At 44.2% G+C, this 19,779-nt stretch overlaps 1 protein-coding gene across 3 annotated transcripts in view; it reads right to left on the minus strand.

The window, feature by feature from the left end:
- The window catches only part of LOC126284582 (fatty acyl-CoA reductase wat-like), a 226,256-nt gene that overhangs the window by 44,609 nt on the left and 161,868 nt on the right, over nucleotides 1–19,779 (minus strand). For all 3 annotated transcript variants that reach the window (XM_049983603.1, XM_049983604.1, XM_049983605.1), the window contains 2 exons: nucleotides 15,677–15,916; nucleotides 6,856–7,007 (listed from right to left, as the gene is read on the minus strand). In XM_049983603.1, the coding sequence (XP_049839560.1) occupies nucleotides 6,856–7,007; nucleotides 15,677–15,916 (392 nt within the window). The remainder of the gene's footprint in view (nucleotides 1–6,855; nucleotides 7,008–15,676; nucleotides 15,917–19,779) is intronic.

Genomic DNA, 19,779 nt, shown 5'->3' on the forward strand with positions numbered 1-19,779 from the left:
GAGCTAAGACGGGGCTCTGCAGTATGTGACCAAACAGTTCCCATCAAATACGCTGCAGGGAAGTCCTCACTGCCCTTACAATGTGCATGTCATGAAGAAGGGAACTCATGACTGTTACGTTATGTGGGCTTGTACGAAATCAAGCAATCATACTTGGCGGGAGACACTACTGTTCTTGAATCTTTACGTGCTCACTGTGTGCTCAGAACTGAAAATAATGACGTAACGCGACCGACAGGCATGCTAGAGACACTGCCCAACACATATGTACAAAGCTCCATCGGATTTCTACTGTAGTTTCCATTTCGCGGTCGATCGTTCCTTACTTTCCGAATAACCCTCCAGCATGCTCCACGGTGCAAGGCGGATGGTACCACATACTATTACTAGTCACTTCTTTTCTCGTTCCACTCGCAAATAGAGCGTGGGAAAAAAAGACTGTTATAAACCTTCCGCATGAGCTCTAATTTCTCTTATCTTCGCGGTCAATAGGGGAAGTGAACGTTTGCAGCAGTAGAATCGTTCTGCAGTTCACATAGTTCCTCCTCACTTTTCATAAATGCCAGACAAAGAGTATTCTGTCTTCTCCAGCTTTCCTCCACACTGCTAACTGTATTTATCTCTTTGCTCATTGTTTTAACACTTTCGTCGTTTAAATTACTATGCATGTCCGCCTACGTACTGTGCGGTCAGTGTGTGGGAGATTTTTTCTCCACGTGTTGTGTTTTCCTTACGTTCGTATCGTCACAATGGACATTACTATTGAGCTATTGAAATGGCTCAATGGACAAGACCAGAAAGTCAATCAGCTGATAAAAAGAGAACTACAAATAATGAGTGTGCTCTACGACTTACGCCTGCAAACACATGTACAGGCAGACTGTGTACCCGTGCAGTAATGCGGGTTGCCTGCACGGACTGGCGAGGTCAGCTCATACAGTTCCGCCCATCGCATCGGGAAAGGTTCAAACAGCAAACTTTCTTGGGGTAGACGCGTGAAGCATAGGGGATGTTTACTATTCCACGATACTAGCGGTCTCACTGATCTAGGCACTTCATGCATTATCCAATTAGAGCCCATATACTGAACGTGGTTTACTAGTGGCAAGCTTTGTTTCTGATTCCCAGTCATGTAAAGATACCACTGCCGCTGCGACACACCGCTAGTAGTTCAGTATGAACAACAGCTTCATTCAGTTTGTATTCGGCACTGCAGTAACATGCAACGCAGGGGCATACAACACTTTGAAAGAGTCAGGTTAGTGGTTTTACTTTCAGCAGGTCATACAAAGCAAGATCTTGCCGATCGGTTACATGTCGTTAAAAGTGTTGTGTCTAAAGTGTGGAGACAGTACAGTGAGACGGGAAATTTGAACGACAGACCTCGCAGTGGTTGTCGCGTATGACAACACCAATTCAGGATCGTTTCCTCCTACTGTCGGCTGCCAGAAGTATTGGAAATGACTTTTACCGAGCAACAGGGGTTCGTATCTCAGAGCTAACAGCGCGGAGAAGATTGCATCAGGGTGGTGTTCATTCCAGAAGACCAATGAGAAGTTGTGTATTGAGCCAATGGAGCCGACACACTCGAAGGATCTGGGCTATTATTTATATACAATGGACCATTGCAGAACGGAGTAATGTCAAGTTTGCTGACGAGACCAGGACTGGTTTGTGTCACGGCACTAGACGCGTTACGGTTTGGAGAAGCGCTAGATGACACCAGAAACGCCGATACGTTCAGGAAGTCCATCCATTCGCAGGTGAAACTGTAATGTTCTGGGCGGCAATAAAGATGGGACGGCGTAGCCATCTAATTTCCATCTACGGCAATCTTACTGGTCTCCGACACCTCCAGAGACCCTACAAAGGACTGTATAAGGAAATACAGACATGAGTCGGGCGTCCATTCTTTCTGGTCGATGACAATGCAAGACCACGCCGTACTCTAACAGTGTCTCGGTATCTTCAAAGACGCAACATCAACCGAATGCATTGACCAGTGCAGTTCCCAGACAAGAATGTAATTAAGCATGCATGGGACCTGTTGAAGGCGGCCATCGAACAGCGTCGGAATCCACCTGACAATCTTCAGGACTTCATTGAAGTTGCCTTAGAGGAATGGGAGCTCATATCTCAGGATAATTTTGATGGTCTCATCCTGTGGATGCACCGCAGAATAGAAGAACTCATCCATATGCAGTGGATACCTCGCAGAATTGAAGAACTCATCATTTTGAAGCACCTCGAAGAAAACGATTTATTGACACATAGTCACCACGGATTCAGAAAATATAGTTGTTGTGAAACACAACTAGCTCTTTATATTCATGAAGTAATAAGTGCTATCGACAGGGGATGTCAAATTGATTCCATATTTTTTAGATTTCCAGAAGGCTTTCGACACCGTTCCTCACAAGCGTCTTCTAACCAAAGTGCGTGCCTACGGAGTATCGCCTCAGTTGCGAGACTGGATACGTGATTTCCTGTCAGAAAGGTCACAGTTCGTATTAAAAGACGGAACGTCATCGAGTAAAACAGAAGTAATATCCGGCGTTCTCCAAGGAAGTGTTAAAAGCCCTCTATTGTTCCTGATCTATATTAACGACATAGGAGACAATCTGAGTAGCCGTCTCAGATTTTTTGCAGATGATGCTGTCATTTACCATCTTGTAAAGTCATGAGATGATCAAAATGATTTGCAAAATGATTTAGATAAGATATATGTATGGTGCGAAAAGTGGCAATTGACACTTAATAAAGAAAAGTGTGAAGTTATTCACCTGAGTAGTAAAAGAAATCAGCTAAATTTCGATTACACACAAATCTGAATGCTGTAAATTCAACTAAATACTTAGGGATTACAATTACAAATAACCTAAATTGGAACGATCACATAGATAATATTGTGGGTAGAGCAAACCAAAGACTGCGGTTCATTGGCAGTACAGACACAGGTCTACTAAAGAGACTGCTTACACCACTCTTGTCCGCCCTATTCTGGAGTATTGGTGTGAGGCGTGGGATCCTCATCAGGTGGGACTGATGGATGACATCGAAAAAGTACAAAGAAGGGCAGCTCGTTTTGTATTATCGCGAAATAGGGGAGATAGTGTCACAGATATGATACATGAATTGGAGTGGAAATCATTAAAACAATGGCGTTTTTCGTTGCGACGGGATCTTCTCATGAAACTTCAATCACCAGTTTTCTCCTCCGATTGCGAAACCATTCTGTTGCCACCGACCTACATAGGGAGAAATGATCATCACGATAAAATAAGAGAAATCAGGGCTCGCACAGAAACATTTAAGTGCTCTTTTTTCACGCGTGCCGTTCGAGAGTGGAACGGTAGAGACACAGCTTGAAGGTGGTTCATTGAACCCCCTTCCAGGCACTTAATTGTGAATAGCAGAGAAATCACGTAGATATAGATGTAGGCGCACATGTAGCTGTGGGGGCAGGACATATTCACTACTAAAGACTGGTAACCATAATCATGAGATAAAGATTTTCCTATTTTTGTTTTCAAGATGTACACGAGATGTACATTACAGTTCCATCTGCAAATGGATGGACTTCCTGAACGTATCCGCGTTCCTGGTGTCGTCTAACCTACTTTGTTTTGTAATGATTTTTTTTTTGCAAGTAACCAAAATCGTTCTTGTTTTCAGAAGGAACTATGTTTATTTGGTATTGTACAAACCTCAGTCGGTGTACTATAAGAAGTCATTGTAGTAAACTCTTTGATATTCCAAACTTTTGTTGAGGTGTGTATTTTAAGTCACTAATTCTGTTTTTGTAATTTTTTGCCTTTCTACAGACTTGACTCTAGTGGGAGTACGGAAACATCAGAATGAGTGATAAAAAGTATGATGATAGCCCTATGTAGTGAGGAATTCAGCGTTAGACGACACAAGAGGCGGATTTGCCAGTATAAAAGGAGGCGGAGAGCGTGGTGTCGTTAGTAGAGAAGTAGGAACAGAAGAATGGATCCTTCAGGGCAGTTTAGTGACTTCAAACATGGAGTAGTCATTGGTTTTCACTTGAGTAACACATCCAGCAGGGACAATTCAGTCCTTCTAGCGCTGCCCAAGTCGACTGTGGTTGATGTCTTTGTGAAGTGGAAAACGCGAAAGAACAGCAATAGCTAAACCAGCACCAAAGAGACTTCGCGTATTGACGGACAACGACCGCTAAGGAGTGGGAAGGGTAGCTGTATAAAAATCCCATGACGTTAGCGACAGGAAACAAGCGTGAATTCCAAAGTGCTACAAGCCCTTCAGCTAATACAATAACTTAGCGTAGGTGGTCTCTTCAGCGACGAGTGCAGGATTAGCCTGACCCCTGTTGATCCCCTTACAAGGGTGGGAAGGCAGCCAGGTGCTAATCCCAGTTGCAGGAGTGCAGCCTCGGGAGAAGCAGTGGACTGGTCAAGAACTTCTCGTTCCAGTGTCATGTACAGATGCTGGACACCTCCCTCCGCTATAGTGGGTGATTTGAAGTCTCTGCAGTATCTGGATAGGGTGCTACAAACCTACTGCCCAACTCTACCGTCACGTATTTGGTGACGGTTTGGTTGGTTCATTTGGGGGAGGGAAGTGGTTCACCTGTAAAGGAGACCGCATATAAATATCTTCAAAATTTCGCGGCCCCGTCAGCAACTGTACAAATATTAATTTTAATTTTAATAGTTAACAGCCTCAGTTCCACCGTTTACCTAGAATTTACCTAGGTTTCAGTCGGGCTAACCGAACCTTCTTCAGAATAATAGTGACTAGCGTTTGTCCATAGTGGACATCGTCAAGTTGAAACTAAAAATCCACAAATCATCGTCAGACCATAAAACTTGTCTGGAACTGCCTCGGCCCCACTTCGCGACCGCGATGCGGCAGCCAATAGTGCTGTACAGTTTCAGATAATTTTTATAGTCTAACGATGATTTATGGATTTGTAGTTTTAGCTTGACGATGTCCACTATGGACAAGCGCTAGTTACTGTGATTCTCAAGAAGGTTGGATTATCACGGCTGAAACGTAGGTAAATTCTAGGTAAACGGTGCAACTGAGGCTGTTAATTATTAAAATTAAAATTAATAGACCGCGTATAGGTTGCTGTGCGACCTATTCTTGAGAACTGCTAGGGTGTTTGGGATCCGTATCAGGTCAGCAATTCAGAGGCGGGCTGTCAGATTTCTAACCGGTAGGTTCGAACAACACGTAAGTATTATGGAGATGCTCTGGGAACTCAGATGGGAATTCCTGGAGGTGAGGCGACGTTCAATTCGAGAAATACTTCTGAGAACATTTAGAGAACTGGCAGTTCAAGCTGACTGCAGACTGATTCTGATGCCTCCAACATACACTGCGCGTAAGCGCCACGAAGATACCAGAAATTTTGGTCTTATGTCAAAGCGGTAGGCGGATCGAAACAAAATGTCCAGACACTCTGTGACCAAAATGGTACTCAAACAGAGGATGACAGACTAAAGGCCGAAATATTAAATGTCTTTTTCCGAAGCTGTTTTACAGAGGAAGACTGCACTAAAGTTCCTTCTCTAGATTGTCGAACAGATGACAAAATGGTAGATATCGAAATAGACGAGAGAGGGATACAGAAATAATTAAAATCACTTAAAAGAGGAAAGGCCGCTGGACCTGATGGGATACCAGTTCGATTTTACACAGAGTACGCGAAGGAACTTGCCCCCCTTCTTGGAGCGGTGTATCGTAGGTCTCTAGAAGAGCGTTAAGTTCCAAAGGATTGGAAGAGGGCACAGGTTATCCCCGTTTTCAAGAAGGGACGTCGAACAGATGTGCAGAACTATAGACCTATATCTCTAACGTCTATCAGTTGTAGAATTTGGAACACGTATTATGTTCGAGTATAATGACTTTTCTGGGGACTAGAAATCTACTCTGTAGGAATCAGGATGGGTTTCGAAAAGGACGGTCGTGTGAAACCGAGCACGCGCAATTCGTCCACGAGACTCAGAGGGCCATAGACACGGCTTCCCAGGTATATCGAGAGGTTGTAACAATGGAAAATTGTACTGAAACGCAGGAGGATCTGCAGCGAATTGACGCATGGTGCAGGGAATGGCAATTGAATCTCAATTTAGACAAGTGCAGTGTGCTGCGAATACAAAGAAAGAAAGATCCCGTATCATTTAGCTACAGTATAGCCGGTCAGCAAGTGGAAGCAGTTAATTCCATAAATTATGTGGGAGTACGCATTAGGAGTGATTTAAAATGGAATGATCACATAAAGTTGATCGTCGGTAAAGCAGATGCCAGACTGAGATTCATTGGAAGAATCCTAAGGAAATGCAATCCGAAAACAAAGGAAGTAGGTTACAGTACGCTTGTTCGCTCACTGCTTGAATACTGCTCAGCAGTGTGGTATCCGTATCAGATAGGGTTGATGGAAGAGATAGAGAAGATCCAATGGAGAGCAGCGAGCTTCGTTACAGGATCATTTAGTAATCGCGAAAGCGTTACGGAGATGATAGATAAACTCCAGTGGAAGACTCTGCAGGAGAGACGCTCAGTAGCTAGGTACAGGCTTTTGTTGAAGTTTCGAGAACATACCTTCACCGAAGAGTCAAGCAGTATATTGCTCCCTCCTACGTATATCTCGCGAAGAGATCACGAGGATAAAATCAGAGGGATTAGAGCCCACACAGAGGCATACCGACAATCCTTCTTTCCACGAACAATACGAGACTGGAATAGAAGGGAGAACCGATAGAGGTACCTTCCGCCACACACCGTCAGGTGGATTGCGGAGCATCGATGTAGATGTAGATGTAGTAAGGGAGCCGTGAGACCGGGCTGCCGGCCAGGGAGACTCACTTGCTGGCGAGCTGGAGGTCGTGCTGCTGCCCCTCCGGCAGCGCGTCGCACAGTGCCAGCAGCTTGTGGGCGCTGATGGGCGCCTCGTAGAAGCGCTCCAGCACGCGCGGCCGGACGTACTGCGAGTACGCCGTCGACGTGTGCACCACCACCTGCCACACGTCACCAACATATAGCAGGTAGCCAGGCGACACAGCAGACTGTTCGACGAAATGTCACAGACAACAACACATTCAAATACACTACTGTTTGGAAAAAGTTAAACACGAAGACTACGATATGTGATCATATATATATATATATATATATATATATATATATATATATATATATATATAAATCGCTGATATTCTGCCTGGTTTGATACGCCCGCCACACAAATTCCTCTCCTGCGCCGAACTGTCCATCTCAGTGTAGCACTTGCAACCTACGTCCTCAATTACTTGCTCGATAAATTCCAATCTCTTGTCTTCCTCTAATAGTTTTTGCTCTCTACAGCTCCATCTAGTACCATTGAAGTCGTTTTCTGAGGTCATAACAGATGTCCTACCAACCTGTTCCTTCTCTTCTTCTCAGTGTTTTCCGTACATTCCATTCGTCGCCGAATCTGCGGATAACCTCCTCATTCCTTACCTTATTAGTCCACCTAATTTACAAACATCCTTCTTTACCACCACACCTCAAATGCTTCGATTCCCTTCTGTTATGGTTTTCCCATTGTCCCAGTTTCAAAACTATACAATGCTGTGCTCCAAACGTAAATCATCAGAAATGTCTTCCTCAAATTAAGGCATATGTGTGATATTAGTACCCTTCTCTTTGCCCTGAATGCCCTTTTTGCCACTGCTAGTCCCTTTTAGATGTCCTCCTTGCTCCGTCCGTCATTGACTATTTTGCTTCGTTGGTAGAAGAATTCCTTAACGTGATATACTTCCCAAAAAACTATCCTAATGTTAAGTTTCTCGGTGTTTTCAGTTCTGTTAATTCTCAGTACTTTCGTCATTCTTCGATTTATTCTCTATCGATAATCATTACACATTACACATCAAGTGTAGCTATCACTAGAAAACAGTGTTAACTTTCTGTGCCTTAATAACTGAACCTAAAATATTATCTCTGGTTGAAATTTTATTCTGACCCAAATGCAATAACGATCTTGTATTTTACAATTTGTTGAGTGGTATTGTTATTTAGTACTGGCTGTCACATTCCATTCAGCACATCCTTTAATTCTTCTTCACTTTCACTGAGCATATCAATGTCATCAGTGAATCTTATCACTGATTTCCTTTCACCTTGAATTTTAATTGCACCCTTGAACTTTACTTTTATTTCCCTCTTCTGTTTCTTGAATGTATAGACTGAACAGCAGGGGCGAAAGACTGCATCCCTGTCTTATACCCTTTTTATTTTGAGCACTTCGTTCTTCCTTGCCAGTCTTTTTGTTCTCTCTTAGCTCTTGTACATATTGTACATAACCCGTCTTTCCCTATTGTTTACCACCATTTTTCTCAGAATTTCGAACATCCTGCACCATTTCACACTGTCCAAGGCTTTTTTCAGGCCGACATATCCCACGAACGTGTCTTGATTTTTCTTTGGTCTTACGTCCATTATCAACTGCAGCGAAAGAACTGCCTCTCTGGAGCCTTTATCTTTCCTAAAGTCAAGCTGATGGTCATCTAACACATCCTCTATTTTCTCCTGAATTCTGCTGTATGCTATTATTGTCAACTTTGGACGCATGTGCTGTTTAAGATGATTGTGCGATAGTATGGACGTGACCCAATACAAATGATTTACCTTACAGACCTGTGCAAGCGCTGTGACAGCGGCAAATCTGTACGGAATAGCGCCACCACGTGCTGCAGTCACATCGGCTAGACGCCGTGGCATGGGATCAAAGAACACCTGAATATGCTGCTGGGGAATATTCCACCACGCTGTTTGGAGGTCGTCCAAAAGGTATCGAATGTGGCTGCGGGAGGACCTGGATGAACAAATTACCGATCGATCACATCCCAGACGTTTCGATAGGTTACTTACCACACACGAACGGGCAAGCCAGGGAAGCAGTGCCTTAGACGAAGGCTTGCCTATTTCTTGCCTCATGCTGCCGGGCGTTGTGCTGTTGGAATATGGCCCCCAGGAGGGCAGTGCCTCGGGTTTTAAAACCTCCTTTATGTAGCGGTAGCGGGTCATATTTCCTAAGAGTCGAGATCGCGTCTTTTAAGCATTGGCGCCCCAAACCGTCACATTTGGTGCCTGTCCGCTGTGCTGGTCAATAATGTACACTCTTCCCGATCGTATTCGGCACGGCGGCATCGAACACGTATGCGGCCATCACTGTAGGATAAGTTGGAGCAGGCCTCATTTGAAAACACGACATTTTGCCACTCAGCACCCAGAGTCGGCGTTCAAGTGTCCATAGCAGTCTGCTGCGTTGGTGGGTTCTGGTCAGTGGAAGTAGACGGAGGGCCATGCGTGCCGCCAGTCCAGCCCGCAGTTAAAAACCGGCCTTTCTTGCCGCTGTGTGTTTTATTTTTTCCAGAATAGTTTCACCTTTTAATATAAGGCATCTTCAGTGGAATCTGAAATGATAGTTTTCTTTTGATATACGATATTTGTGGATTGTAAAACAGTTCACGGCTTGTTTTTTACGTATTACTCATAGGTTTTGCGTTTTTGGCTGGCACCTGCGTTTAATCGCATCTGGTCTCATACTGGAGGTCGCACTGTAACTTCACTTGCGAAATATAAGCGTGTCTTCGAAGTTACGAATTTTTTTCTTCACAATTTTCATATTGTTAGCGACTACGTAAATAAACATACAGTACGTCCACATATTTCGGCTCCAACGTTACTTCAACACTGTGGTCCAAGCTGTTCCGCCCGTTACAACCAAGCGGACAAAATGACAGTCATCTCGCGCTGTGGTCACCTCGTGTCTTCCATTACCCTGTCGGCGCTGTGTAGGGCTGTCTTCTCTCAACTGGTTCCACGCACTACTCACTGTTGAAGCAGCTTGCCCTGTCCGAGCCTCAGAGTCGCGGAACGGCAGACCCTCCTCCAGGAGACCAATCATTCCGCTCAGGTCGAGCGCGCTCACAAGCCGATGTTCGACCCTGCGATGTCGGCTGGGTATAGTGGCACTTTGCTACACGTTTTCATTTCCTAAGACGACTTCGCAACGACTGAGAGTTGCGAAACACTGACCTGTACGGCCACACAAATGAGGGTACCTTTGGGTCTACGTTCACGCCACCTCCCTGCCATTTAAATCACTTATTATGGTTCTGCTGTTCTAAACGTTCTCCTATCGTGGTATGTTCGAGGCCAGCTCTTCTGTGTGTTTCGCTTTTTACAGAGAATTACTTAAATTCATACGCACTACGCAAAAAAGTATCACTTTTTCGAAACCGTGTAACTTTTTCCTGTTGCACTGCCCGAGCTTGAAATGTGGTTTAAAGATGAGTTCAACCTTCCTCCAACAATACAATCCCAATCGCCGTTATTTAGGTTTTATTTTTAGGCTACCAGTTTCGACAGTACATTATGTCATCTTCAGGCCCGCTTAAATGGAGCAACCTTCGTGTTACAAAATACAGCAGCACTTTTAACTGGTCTCGTGAAGATTATTTCGGGCGTACGTGCTCCTTGGACATCTGTCAGCAACGTAATAATCTTCACGACACCAGCTAAAAGTGTTGCTGTATTCTGTAACACGAAGGTTGCTCCATTTAAGCGGGCCTGAAGATGACATAATGTACTGTCGAAACTGGTAGCCTAAAAATAAAACCTAAATAACGGTGATTGTGACTGTATGATTGGAAACTGATCAGCCGTAGTCCCACACTCCAGACAGATGACGGAGTTACATTCATTCCTCTGTCATGGTACAAAAGTATGGCACCCTGCGACATCACTCTCTTGCTCGACCATGTTTCAAACAGCAAGGTGTCAACATACGCGAAAAAAAGCCACAGGTCAGAAATTCGTTTGATGTGTAGGGTGGGTTAATGATGTTACGTTGGCACCAAATTTCACCACAATTCTGTCCTACGCCACCGTGGACGTGTCAAGCGATGAGAAGGCCGTCACACTCCGTCTTACCCATATTTCACCCCTTCTTTGACGCCTCTGCGGTGGAGGTCAGAACCGCGATGCCCAGCGTTGAAATCACGGGAATGTCTTATGAGTGGCCGAGGAAGATATTTCGTGAAACCATCCCTGTCCTTGCGGCGCTGATTCCCACACTTTTGGCTGTCTAAAACGCCAGTTCGCAGTGCGACGAGCAACAGGACGACATTGCTGCCATCCCACGGGTGTTTCAACCCTACGCAAGCGACATCGTAGGCCTGCCACCGCACTGAACATGATGGACCCATTTGGATTGTAGTGCGGCCGCTAGGGACTGCTCAAAATTATTCGGCAAAATTTGAAGGTGATCAAAAGCAGCAAAGGATGTTTACGCTTTTGCAGCCTCCCCCTCCCCCCCCCCCCCGCCCCCCTGTTTTAGCGTCTTCCTGTAGCATTATTACGGAGGGGTGAAAAACTGACACGTAAGTGGTGTCTAAGAGACTACTTGCCGTCTCGTGCTAGAGCAGCTGCGAGGTACCACTCAGCTGAATGTGTGTCGAAGCGTCTGTCAGGTACATTTCTAACGTGCTCAACGAAGGGGTGTGGGTGGCGGCGAGAACGTCACCGAACTGCGGGGTCGTAACTATTGCCACCAGGAATAACTCCGAAAGTATGATAGGAGCTGAAACTTTTGTGGGACAAAAGTTGCATCGGACAACGGGGGCCATAATACATCGTTGGATTTTTGTTGCTAGGTGGGGTCGCTTCAGAGATACGAAGGTCAGTTTTTTCTTTCTTTCTTTTCTTTTTTTCTTTAATGGGATGTTATAGATTGGTACTTATTGTCTGATAGCGGCTATGGAGACGAATTCAGTCATGTATAAGAGTAAGGTCTTTGAAGGTCAGTCAACGAAGGTTACATAGGTGGCATGAACGTCCATTTGCAGAAGGTGTATGAAGTGATGACCATTGGTATCAATGCAGTTCTACAATCTTCTTATCATGGATTGAGCAGTATTCCTTATCGCGTCACCACATATCGAAGGACATGCTCTGATAATTCTCTCACGCATATATACAGGTGTAGTTGGAACGTCTTTATAAACAATGTCCACTCCTGGAAATGGAAAAAAGAACACATTGACACCGGTGTGTCAGACCCACCATACTTGCTCCGGACACTGCGAGAGGGCTGTACAAGCAATGATCACACGCACGGCACAGCGGACACACCAGGAACCGCGGTGTTGGCCGTCGAATGGCACTAGCTGCGCAGCATTTGTGCACCGCCGCCGTCAGTGTCAGCCAGTTTGCCGTGGCATACGGAGCTCCATCGCAGTCTTTAACACTGGTAGCATGCCGCGACAGCGTGGACGTGAACCGTATGTGCAGTTGACGGACTTTGAGCGAGGGCGTATAGTGGGCATGCGCGAGGCCGGGTGGACGTACCGCCGAATTGCTCAACACGTGGGGCGTGAGGTCTCCACAGTACATCGATGTTGTCGCCAGTGGTCGGCGGAAGGTGCACGTGCCCGTCGACCTGGGACCGGACCGCAGCGACTCACGGATGCACGCCAAGACCGTAGGATCCTACGCAGTGCCGTAGGGGACCGCACCGCCACTTCCCAGCAAATTAGGGACACTGTTGCTCCAGGGGTATCGGCGAGGACCATTCGCAACTGTCTCCATGAAGCTGGGCTACGGTCCCGCACACCGTTAGGCCGTCTTCCGCTCACGCCCCAACATCGTGCAGCCCACCTCCAGTGGTGTCGCGACAGGCGTGAATGGAGGGACGAATGGAGACGTGTCGTCTTCAGCGATGAGAGTCGCTTCTGCCTTGGTGCCAATGATGGTCGTATGCGTGTTTGGCGCCGTGCAGGTGAGCGCCACAATCAGGACTGCATACGACCGAGGCACACAGGGCCAACACCCGGCATCATGGTGTGGGGAGCGATCTCCTACACTGGCCGTACACCTCTGGTGATCGTCGATGGGACACTGAATAGTGCACGGTGTTTGGCGCCGTGCAGGTGCAGCAAATGATCCGTAGACTTTGCACAAGCGTTTGTGAATATTCCTCACTGTTTCTTTCTATGCAATGAGAAATTCAATGGCCGCACGTTGCTTGTAGCGTATATCATGTACAGAAGCAATTTTGAAACTGTCTTGCAGCTACGCTATCTGTTGGAAGTGACGGAAAATTCGCGCGCTCATTCAGGGGCCTTCAGATAATACATAAGTATCGTTTCGCATTCACAGCAACTTTTTAGGCTGAGAAAAATTATGCGGTGCATTACTTTCTGGGCAAGACTCATATAACATACTTGCAAGTCTACTGATGAGTCAAATGGTGCACCATGAATGATGGGAAAAATAATGTGTAAATCAATATGGATCGGCCTACGCTGTTGTTGTTGTGGTCTTCAGTACTGAGAATGGTTTGATGTAGCTCTCCCTGCTACTCTATCGTGTGCAAGCTACTTCATCTCCCTGTACCTACTGCAACCTACATCCTTTTGAATCTGCTTAGTGCATTCATCTCTTGGTCTCCCTGTACGATTTTTACCCTCCACGCTGCCCTCCAATACTAAATTGGTGATCCCTTGGTGCCTCAACACATGTCCCACCAACCGATCCCTTCTTCTAGTCACGTTGTGCCACAAACTTCTCTTCTCCCCAATCCTATTCAATTCTTCCTCATTAGTTATGTGATCTACCCATCTAATCTTCAGCATTCTTCTGTAGCACCACATTTCAAAAGCTTCTATTCTCTTCTTGTCCAAACTATTTATCGTCCATGTTTCACTTCCATACATGGCTACACTCCATACAAATGCTTTCAGAAACGACTACCTACCTGACACTTAAATCTATACTCGAACTTAACAAATTTTTCTTCTTCAGGAACGTTTTCCTTGCCATTGCCAGTCTACATTTTATACCTTCTCTACCTCGACCATCATCAATTATTTTGCCTCCCAAATAGCGAATCTCCTTTACTACTTTAAGTGTCTCCATTCCTAATCTAATTCCCTCAGCATCACCCGACTTAATTCGACTACATTCCATTATCCTCGTTTTGCTTTTGTTGATGTTCATCTTATATCCTCCTTTCAAGACACTGTCCATTCCGTTGAGCTGCTCTTGCAAGTCCTTTGCTGTCTCTGACAGAATTACAATCTCATCGGCGAACCTCAAAGTTTTTATTTCTTCTCCATGGATTTTAATACCTACTCCAAATTTTTCTTTTGTTTCCTTCACTGTTTGCTCAATATAAAGATTGAATAACAACGGGGAGGGACTACAACCCTATCTCGCTCCCTTCCCAACCACTACTTCCCTTTCATGTCCCTCGACTCTTCCAATTGCCATCTGCTTTCTGTACAAATTGTAAATAGCCTTTCGCTCCCTTTATTTTATCTCTGCCACCTTCAGAATTTGAAAGAGAGTATTCCAATCAATATCGTCAAAAGCTTTCCCTAAGTCTACAAATGCTAGAAACGTAGGCTTGCCTTTCCTTAATCTTTCTTCTAAGACAAGTCGTAGGGTCAGTATTGCCTCACGTGTTTCAACATTTCTACGTAATCCTAACTGATCTTTCCCGAGGTCGGCTTCTACTAGTTTTTCCATTCGTCTGTAGAGTATTCGCTTTAGTATTTTGCAGCTGTGACTTATTAAACTGATAGTTCGGTAATTTTCACACTTGTCAACACCGTTTTCCTTTGGGATTGGAATTACTATATTCTTCTTGAAGTCTGAGGGTATTTCGCCAGTTTCATACATCTTGCTCACGAGATGGTAGAGGTTTGTCAGGAATGGCTCTCCCAAGGCTGTCAGTAGTTCTAATGGAATGATGTCTACTCCCAGGGCCATGTTTCGATTCAGGTCTTTCAGTGCTCTGTCAAACTCTTCACGCAATATTATATCTCCCATTTCATCTTCATCTACATCCTCTTCCATTTCCATAATATTGTCCTCAAGTACATCGCCCTTGTATAGACCCTCTAAATACTCCTGCTACCTTTCTGCTTTCCCTTCTTTGCTTAGAACTGGGTTTCCATCAAAGCTCTTGACATTCATGCAAGTGGTTCTGCTTTCTCCAAAGGTCTCTTCAATTTTCGTGTAGGCAGTATCTATCTTACCGCTAGTGAGATAAGCCTCTACATCCTTACATTTGTTCTATGCTTAGCCATTTTGCACTTCCTGTCGATCTTATTTTTGAGACATTTGTATTCCTTTTTGGCGGATTTATGTACTGCATTTTTATATTTTCCCCTTTCATCAATTAAATTCAATATGTCTTCTGTTACCCAAGGATTTCTACTAGCATTCGTCTTTTTACCTACTTGATCCTCTGCTGCCGTCACTATTTCATCTCTCAAAGCTACCCATTCTTCTTCTACTGTATTTCTTTCCCCCATTCCTGTGAATTGTTCCCTTTTGCTCTCCCTGAAACTCTGTACAACCTATGGTTTAGTCAGTTTATCCAGGTCCTATCTCCTTAAATTCCCATTTTTTTGCAGTTTCTTCAGTTTTAATCTACAGGTCATAACCAAAAGGTTGTGGTCAGAATCCACATCTGCCGGTGGGAATGTCTTACAATTTAAAGACTGGTTCCTAAACCTCTGTCTTACCATTATATAATCTATCTGAAACCTGTCAGTTTTATGTACGGCCCACGTATAGAATAGATTTTGAAAGGCAGGAAACGTGGATACAGTTGGAGTACGCTGAGACTGACCTTGAGCTTGGGCATGTCCCGGCAGAGGCGCAGCACTTCCATGGTGCCGCGGACGTTGATGGAGGCGGCGACCCTCATGGCCTCGTCGAACCTGACGGTGGCGGCCAGGTGGAAGACCACGGACACGTCCTGGCACAGTCGCGCGCGGTCCTCAGCGGAGAGGCCCAGCCCCGGCTGCGAGACGTCTCCAGCCACCGCCACCAGCCGGCGCCGCTGTTCCTCGCGCAGGTGCATGAACACCTGCCACACGCCGCGCGTCACACCTTCAAGCACTTGCGTTACTGCTTCCTAAGCCACACGTTTTAAGCAAACTGGGAAAGCATTCAACTAGCAAACCGAATTTTACTTTTCTATGTATTTCTGCACGAATCAAAGTTTGTAAATTTGTCTGCTAACGTCTGTATGATGAAATGGAATGTTTCCCAATTGTAAAGTTAAATAAATATTAGTTGTAAGCTGGTGTAAGAAAGCACGATGGATTAGGCCGATACGGTATTGTCAGAGAGTATTGTGAACTGGCAGTTGCATTATCTCTGGGCTCGCAAGCGTGTAATCGGTTGGGAAGAGTGCAGAGCAGAACGTAGGAAAGTGTTGAGAGAGAGACAGTCGAGTAGACTCGCGCTGCGCCTCTTGTGTTGAGAAATGGTCGTAAAACTGTGGGGCCAAAGCAGGTAATGGCCCGCCTTACACTTGGTTTATAAGGTCGGATATATGACATTAAATGGGTACGGTATAATTACCATAAGAGGATACTAATTAACATGATGAGAACTGCGATCCCATTTGTATTTGTTACAGAGATACAAGAAGAAGAGCCTGTACCACACATTGTCAAGAAAAGATGCCTTACATTTCACCTACGACGTCTGTAGCTGACGTAAGATCCAACTAATTACTTGATCAGACTTGTATACGGATGGCCAGCGCGGTAGTTCATACCGATTTATACCAAAGTGATGACTTTCACTTTATCATAGACAGAATACATAAGTAGGATACCTCCTAGCCATTACTGATGATCTAAGAGAGTCCTGATGATTCAGAAACTATCATGTTGTTTTATTAAAGAAATAATCATAATTAAAATTTAAATAATTCAAAACAATAATTAACTCAAGTGATTCAGTCTAATAAACAGTAATTTGTAAGGCAAAAGGCAGTGATTAACAAAGTAAAGTAGAAGTCCGCGTTACCAAGTAAAACTCATTAAAATATATTTTTGGTTGTACTTTTTCATGGTTAGGTAAGTTTTATTTTTACGCTGTTGCAATCAGTCAGAAATGTGTGTTAATGTCTTGAGCCAATAATAATAGTACTTGCACAATGTCATTTCACCTGTTGTTACTGAATAGTAATAAAAGTAGCAGTCACAAGTAACCAGTAAGTCCGCCCGCCCGGCTAGCCGTGCGGTCTAACGCGCTGCTTCCCGAGCGGGAAGGAGGGCCTGGTCCCCGGCACGAATCCGTCTGGCAAATTAGTGTCGAGGTCCGGTGTGCCGTCCAGCCTGTGGATGGCTTTTAAGGCGGTTTTCCATCTCCCTCAGCGAATGCGGGCTGGTTCTCCTTATTCCCCCTCAGTTACACTACGTCGGCGATTGCTGCCCAAACACTTTCTCCATGTACACGTACACCGTAATTAATCAACTACGCAAAGATTTGGAGCTACACTGGTCTGCTATGAGACGTTCCTGTGGGGGTCCACTGGGGCGGAAACGCACAATAACCCTGGGTTAAATGTGGGGTGGCAGTGGGGTGGGTGGACCAATGTGACCTGTCGTGGGGTTGTGAACCACTGAGGGCTACGGGGGAGGAAGCCTGTCCGTCGTTTCTAGGTCCCCTGTTCAATACAAAACACACAACCAGTAAGTCAGTAAAACCGTATCACCAACATTATCATTCTTTTACAATCGAAAATTGTACTTTGCAAATTACGTAACTATAACTCACAGGGAAGTGATTACTGAATGACGCTACATCATTCACATACAGTTCAAGCTAAATGACACTATTCAGTACTGAATAAACATTTATATTACGTTCTGAGTAAAATTAAAGACAGTAAACATTACAGTGAGTGACGTCACTAGCTTTTAGATTTAGATAACTGTTACTAGTGACGAGCATTCATTGTTCTTTGATTGTTAATAATTGATTTCCATGCGCTGCTACATAACTGAAACGTATTTCTTCACTGTGACGTATTCATTTGAAATCGCGCTAGAGCGATATTACCAGTTATGTGATGTTTAGCACTGCAACAAAACCAATCATTCTAACGTAAGTTTTTCACCAATAACAGACAGTGATTATAATGAAGTAATTTTTCTCCCGTAATGAGCTGCAACAGTTGTTTCCTATAATTCACTAACTAAAAACATAACGTTTCCAAATTTAACTAAATAATGTAAATCCATTCTACTTTATTTTATATTCGTTTAACCTCAATTCAATATTCAATTTTTGTACGGAGCATTCGAGATTCAGTTATAACTGTATGTAATATCTCTTTATATTCGACGAATTACTGTGATACAATTCTACCCTTGAATGACGTTTACAAAATTTCTATCTTCATACTCGCAGAATCCATGCGCAAAATAGTTTCATACAATAGCTATGCCATGAGCGCATAATTATTCTTTGTAGTACTCTCTCTGGTGGTTGTTAGAAGGAAGCTTCCGAGATTGTCTTCATGGCGATTAGCCTCAGCTTTGTTTGAAGAACTGTAATCTGATTATTAAGATTTATGACGGAAGATAACTGATACGAAATTGTACGATTAAAAGGGAAATATATATATATATATATATATATATATATATATATATATATATATATATATATATATATATATATTGCTCCTTCACACAAAAAGTGTGTATTAAACAATTGATAATTAATTATATTCATCGATGTATTGCATAGTTGTTAATCAGAAGGGAACTTCCGAAAACTGGATACGAGCCTGCATTTAATAATCCAAGGGCTCCATTACTTCTTCGGAAGCTTAAACTTCATCAAAGCCGAATATGCGCTTGATCTGAGGTTTCCCGACTGATCATACAACGCTCCCAAAATTACGAGGCATTTTATTTGTACAAATTAGCAGACTGCCGCAAAGCACGAACTTGCAGAGAAGAAGAATCATCGCCTGATTTCATTCTAACAAGTAAAATTTCTGAATCATTTTGAGTGACTGAGCTATGACTGTGTTTCCTATCATGAATGAGTGATTGCTCGGACGAATTGAGAACTAAATAGGTAGGAGGAAAAATTACATGTACATACATTTCAGATATTACATTTATTCTTCAGAGCAGATGCAACAGGAAACTTTAAGTACACGGTCCATTTAAGCCATAATTAGCCGGAAGTGTAGTGGGTGGTTATAAGCTCAAACAGCAAAATCATAACTAGTAGTCAAAGAAGTGATTAGTGACAGAAAACTGCTACTGCTGGCTGCGGACTCAGCGACACATCTCTGTACTGGCAGGCTCATACGTATCCCTTTCCCTGTAGGTCAGTAACTACTCATTTACTCACCAATGGTTCTCCTTCTTGACCTGGTTTCTCTGGTACTCTGTCACTCTCTTCGTCACCTTCAAACGCACCACTCTCGCATCCCACCAGTCAGAACCTTTGTGTCGTTCATGGCACTCCGTCCTTCCACTGCACAAAAGTTTGTGACTACACCAATTATTTCCGATAATCGAGCTTTTTTGGTCTCCATTGGCTGGCACATTAATACTTTCACTAAATCCGTGCGTGAACAAAAAATGGCTCTAAGCACCATGGGACTTAACTGCTGAGGTCATCAGTCCCCTAGACTTAGAATTCCGTAAATCTAACGAACCTAAGGACATCAAACACATCCATGCCCGAGGCAGGATTCGAACCTGCAACCATAGCAGCCGCGTGGTTCCAGACTGAAGCGCCTAGAACTGCTCGACTACAGCGGCCGATCCCACGCGTGAACACTACATTGTAAGAATGTGACAGATCGTATAGATGCGCCGGGGAAGACACAAAATAGAGCGCAACATTTTTATATTTTACATTTCGATCTTCTAAAATTTGGAGAGAAGAATGCTTGCAGTATGCATA

This window comes from Schistocerca gregaria, chromosome 8, assembly GCF_023897955.1.
Source record: "Schistocerca gregaria isolate iqSchGreg1 chromosome 8, iqSchGreg1.2, whole genome shotgun sequence".
In the NCBI taxonomy this organism is placed as follows: domain Eukaryota; kingdom Metazoa; phylum Arthropoda; class Insecta; order Orthoptera; family Acrididae; genus Schistocerca; species Schistocerca gregaria.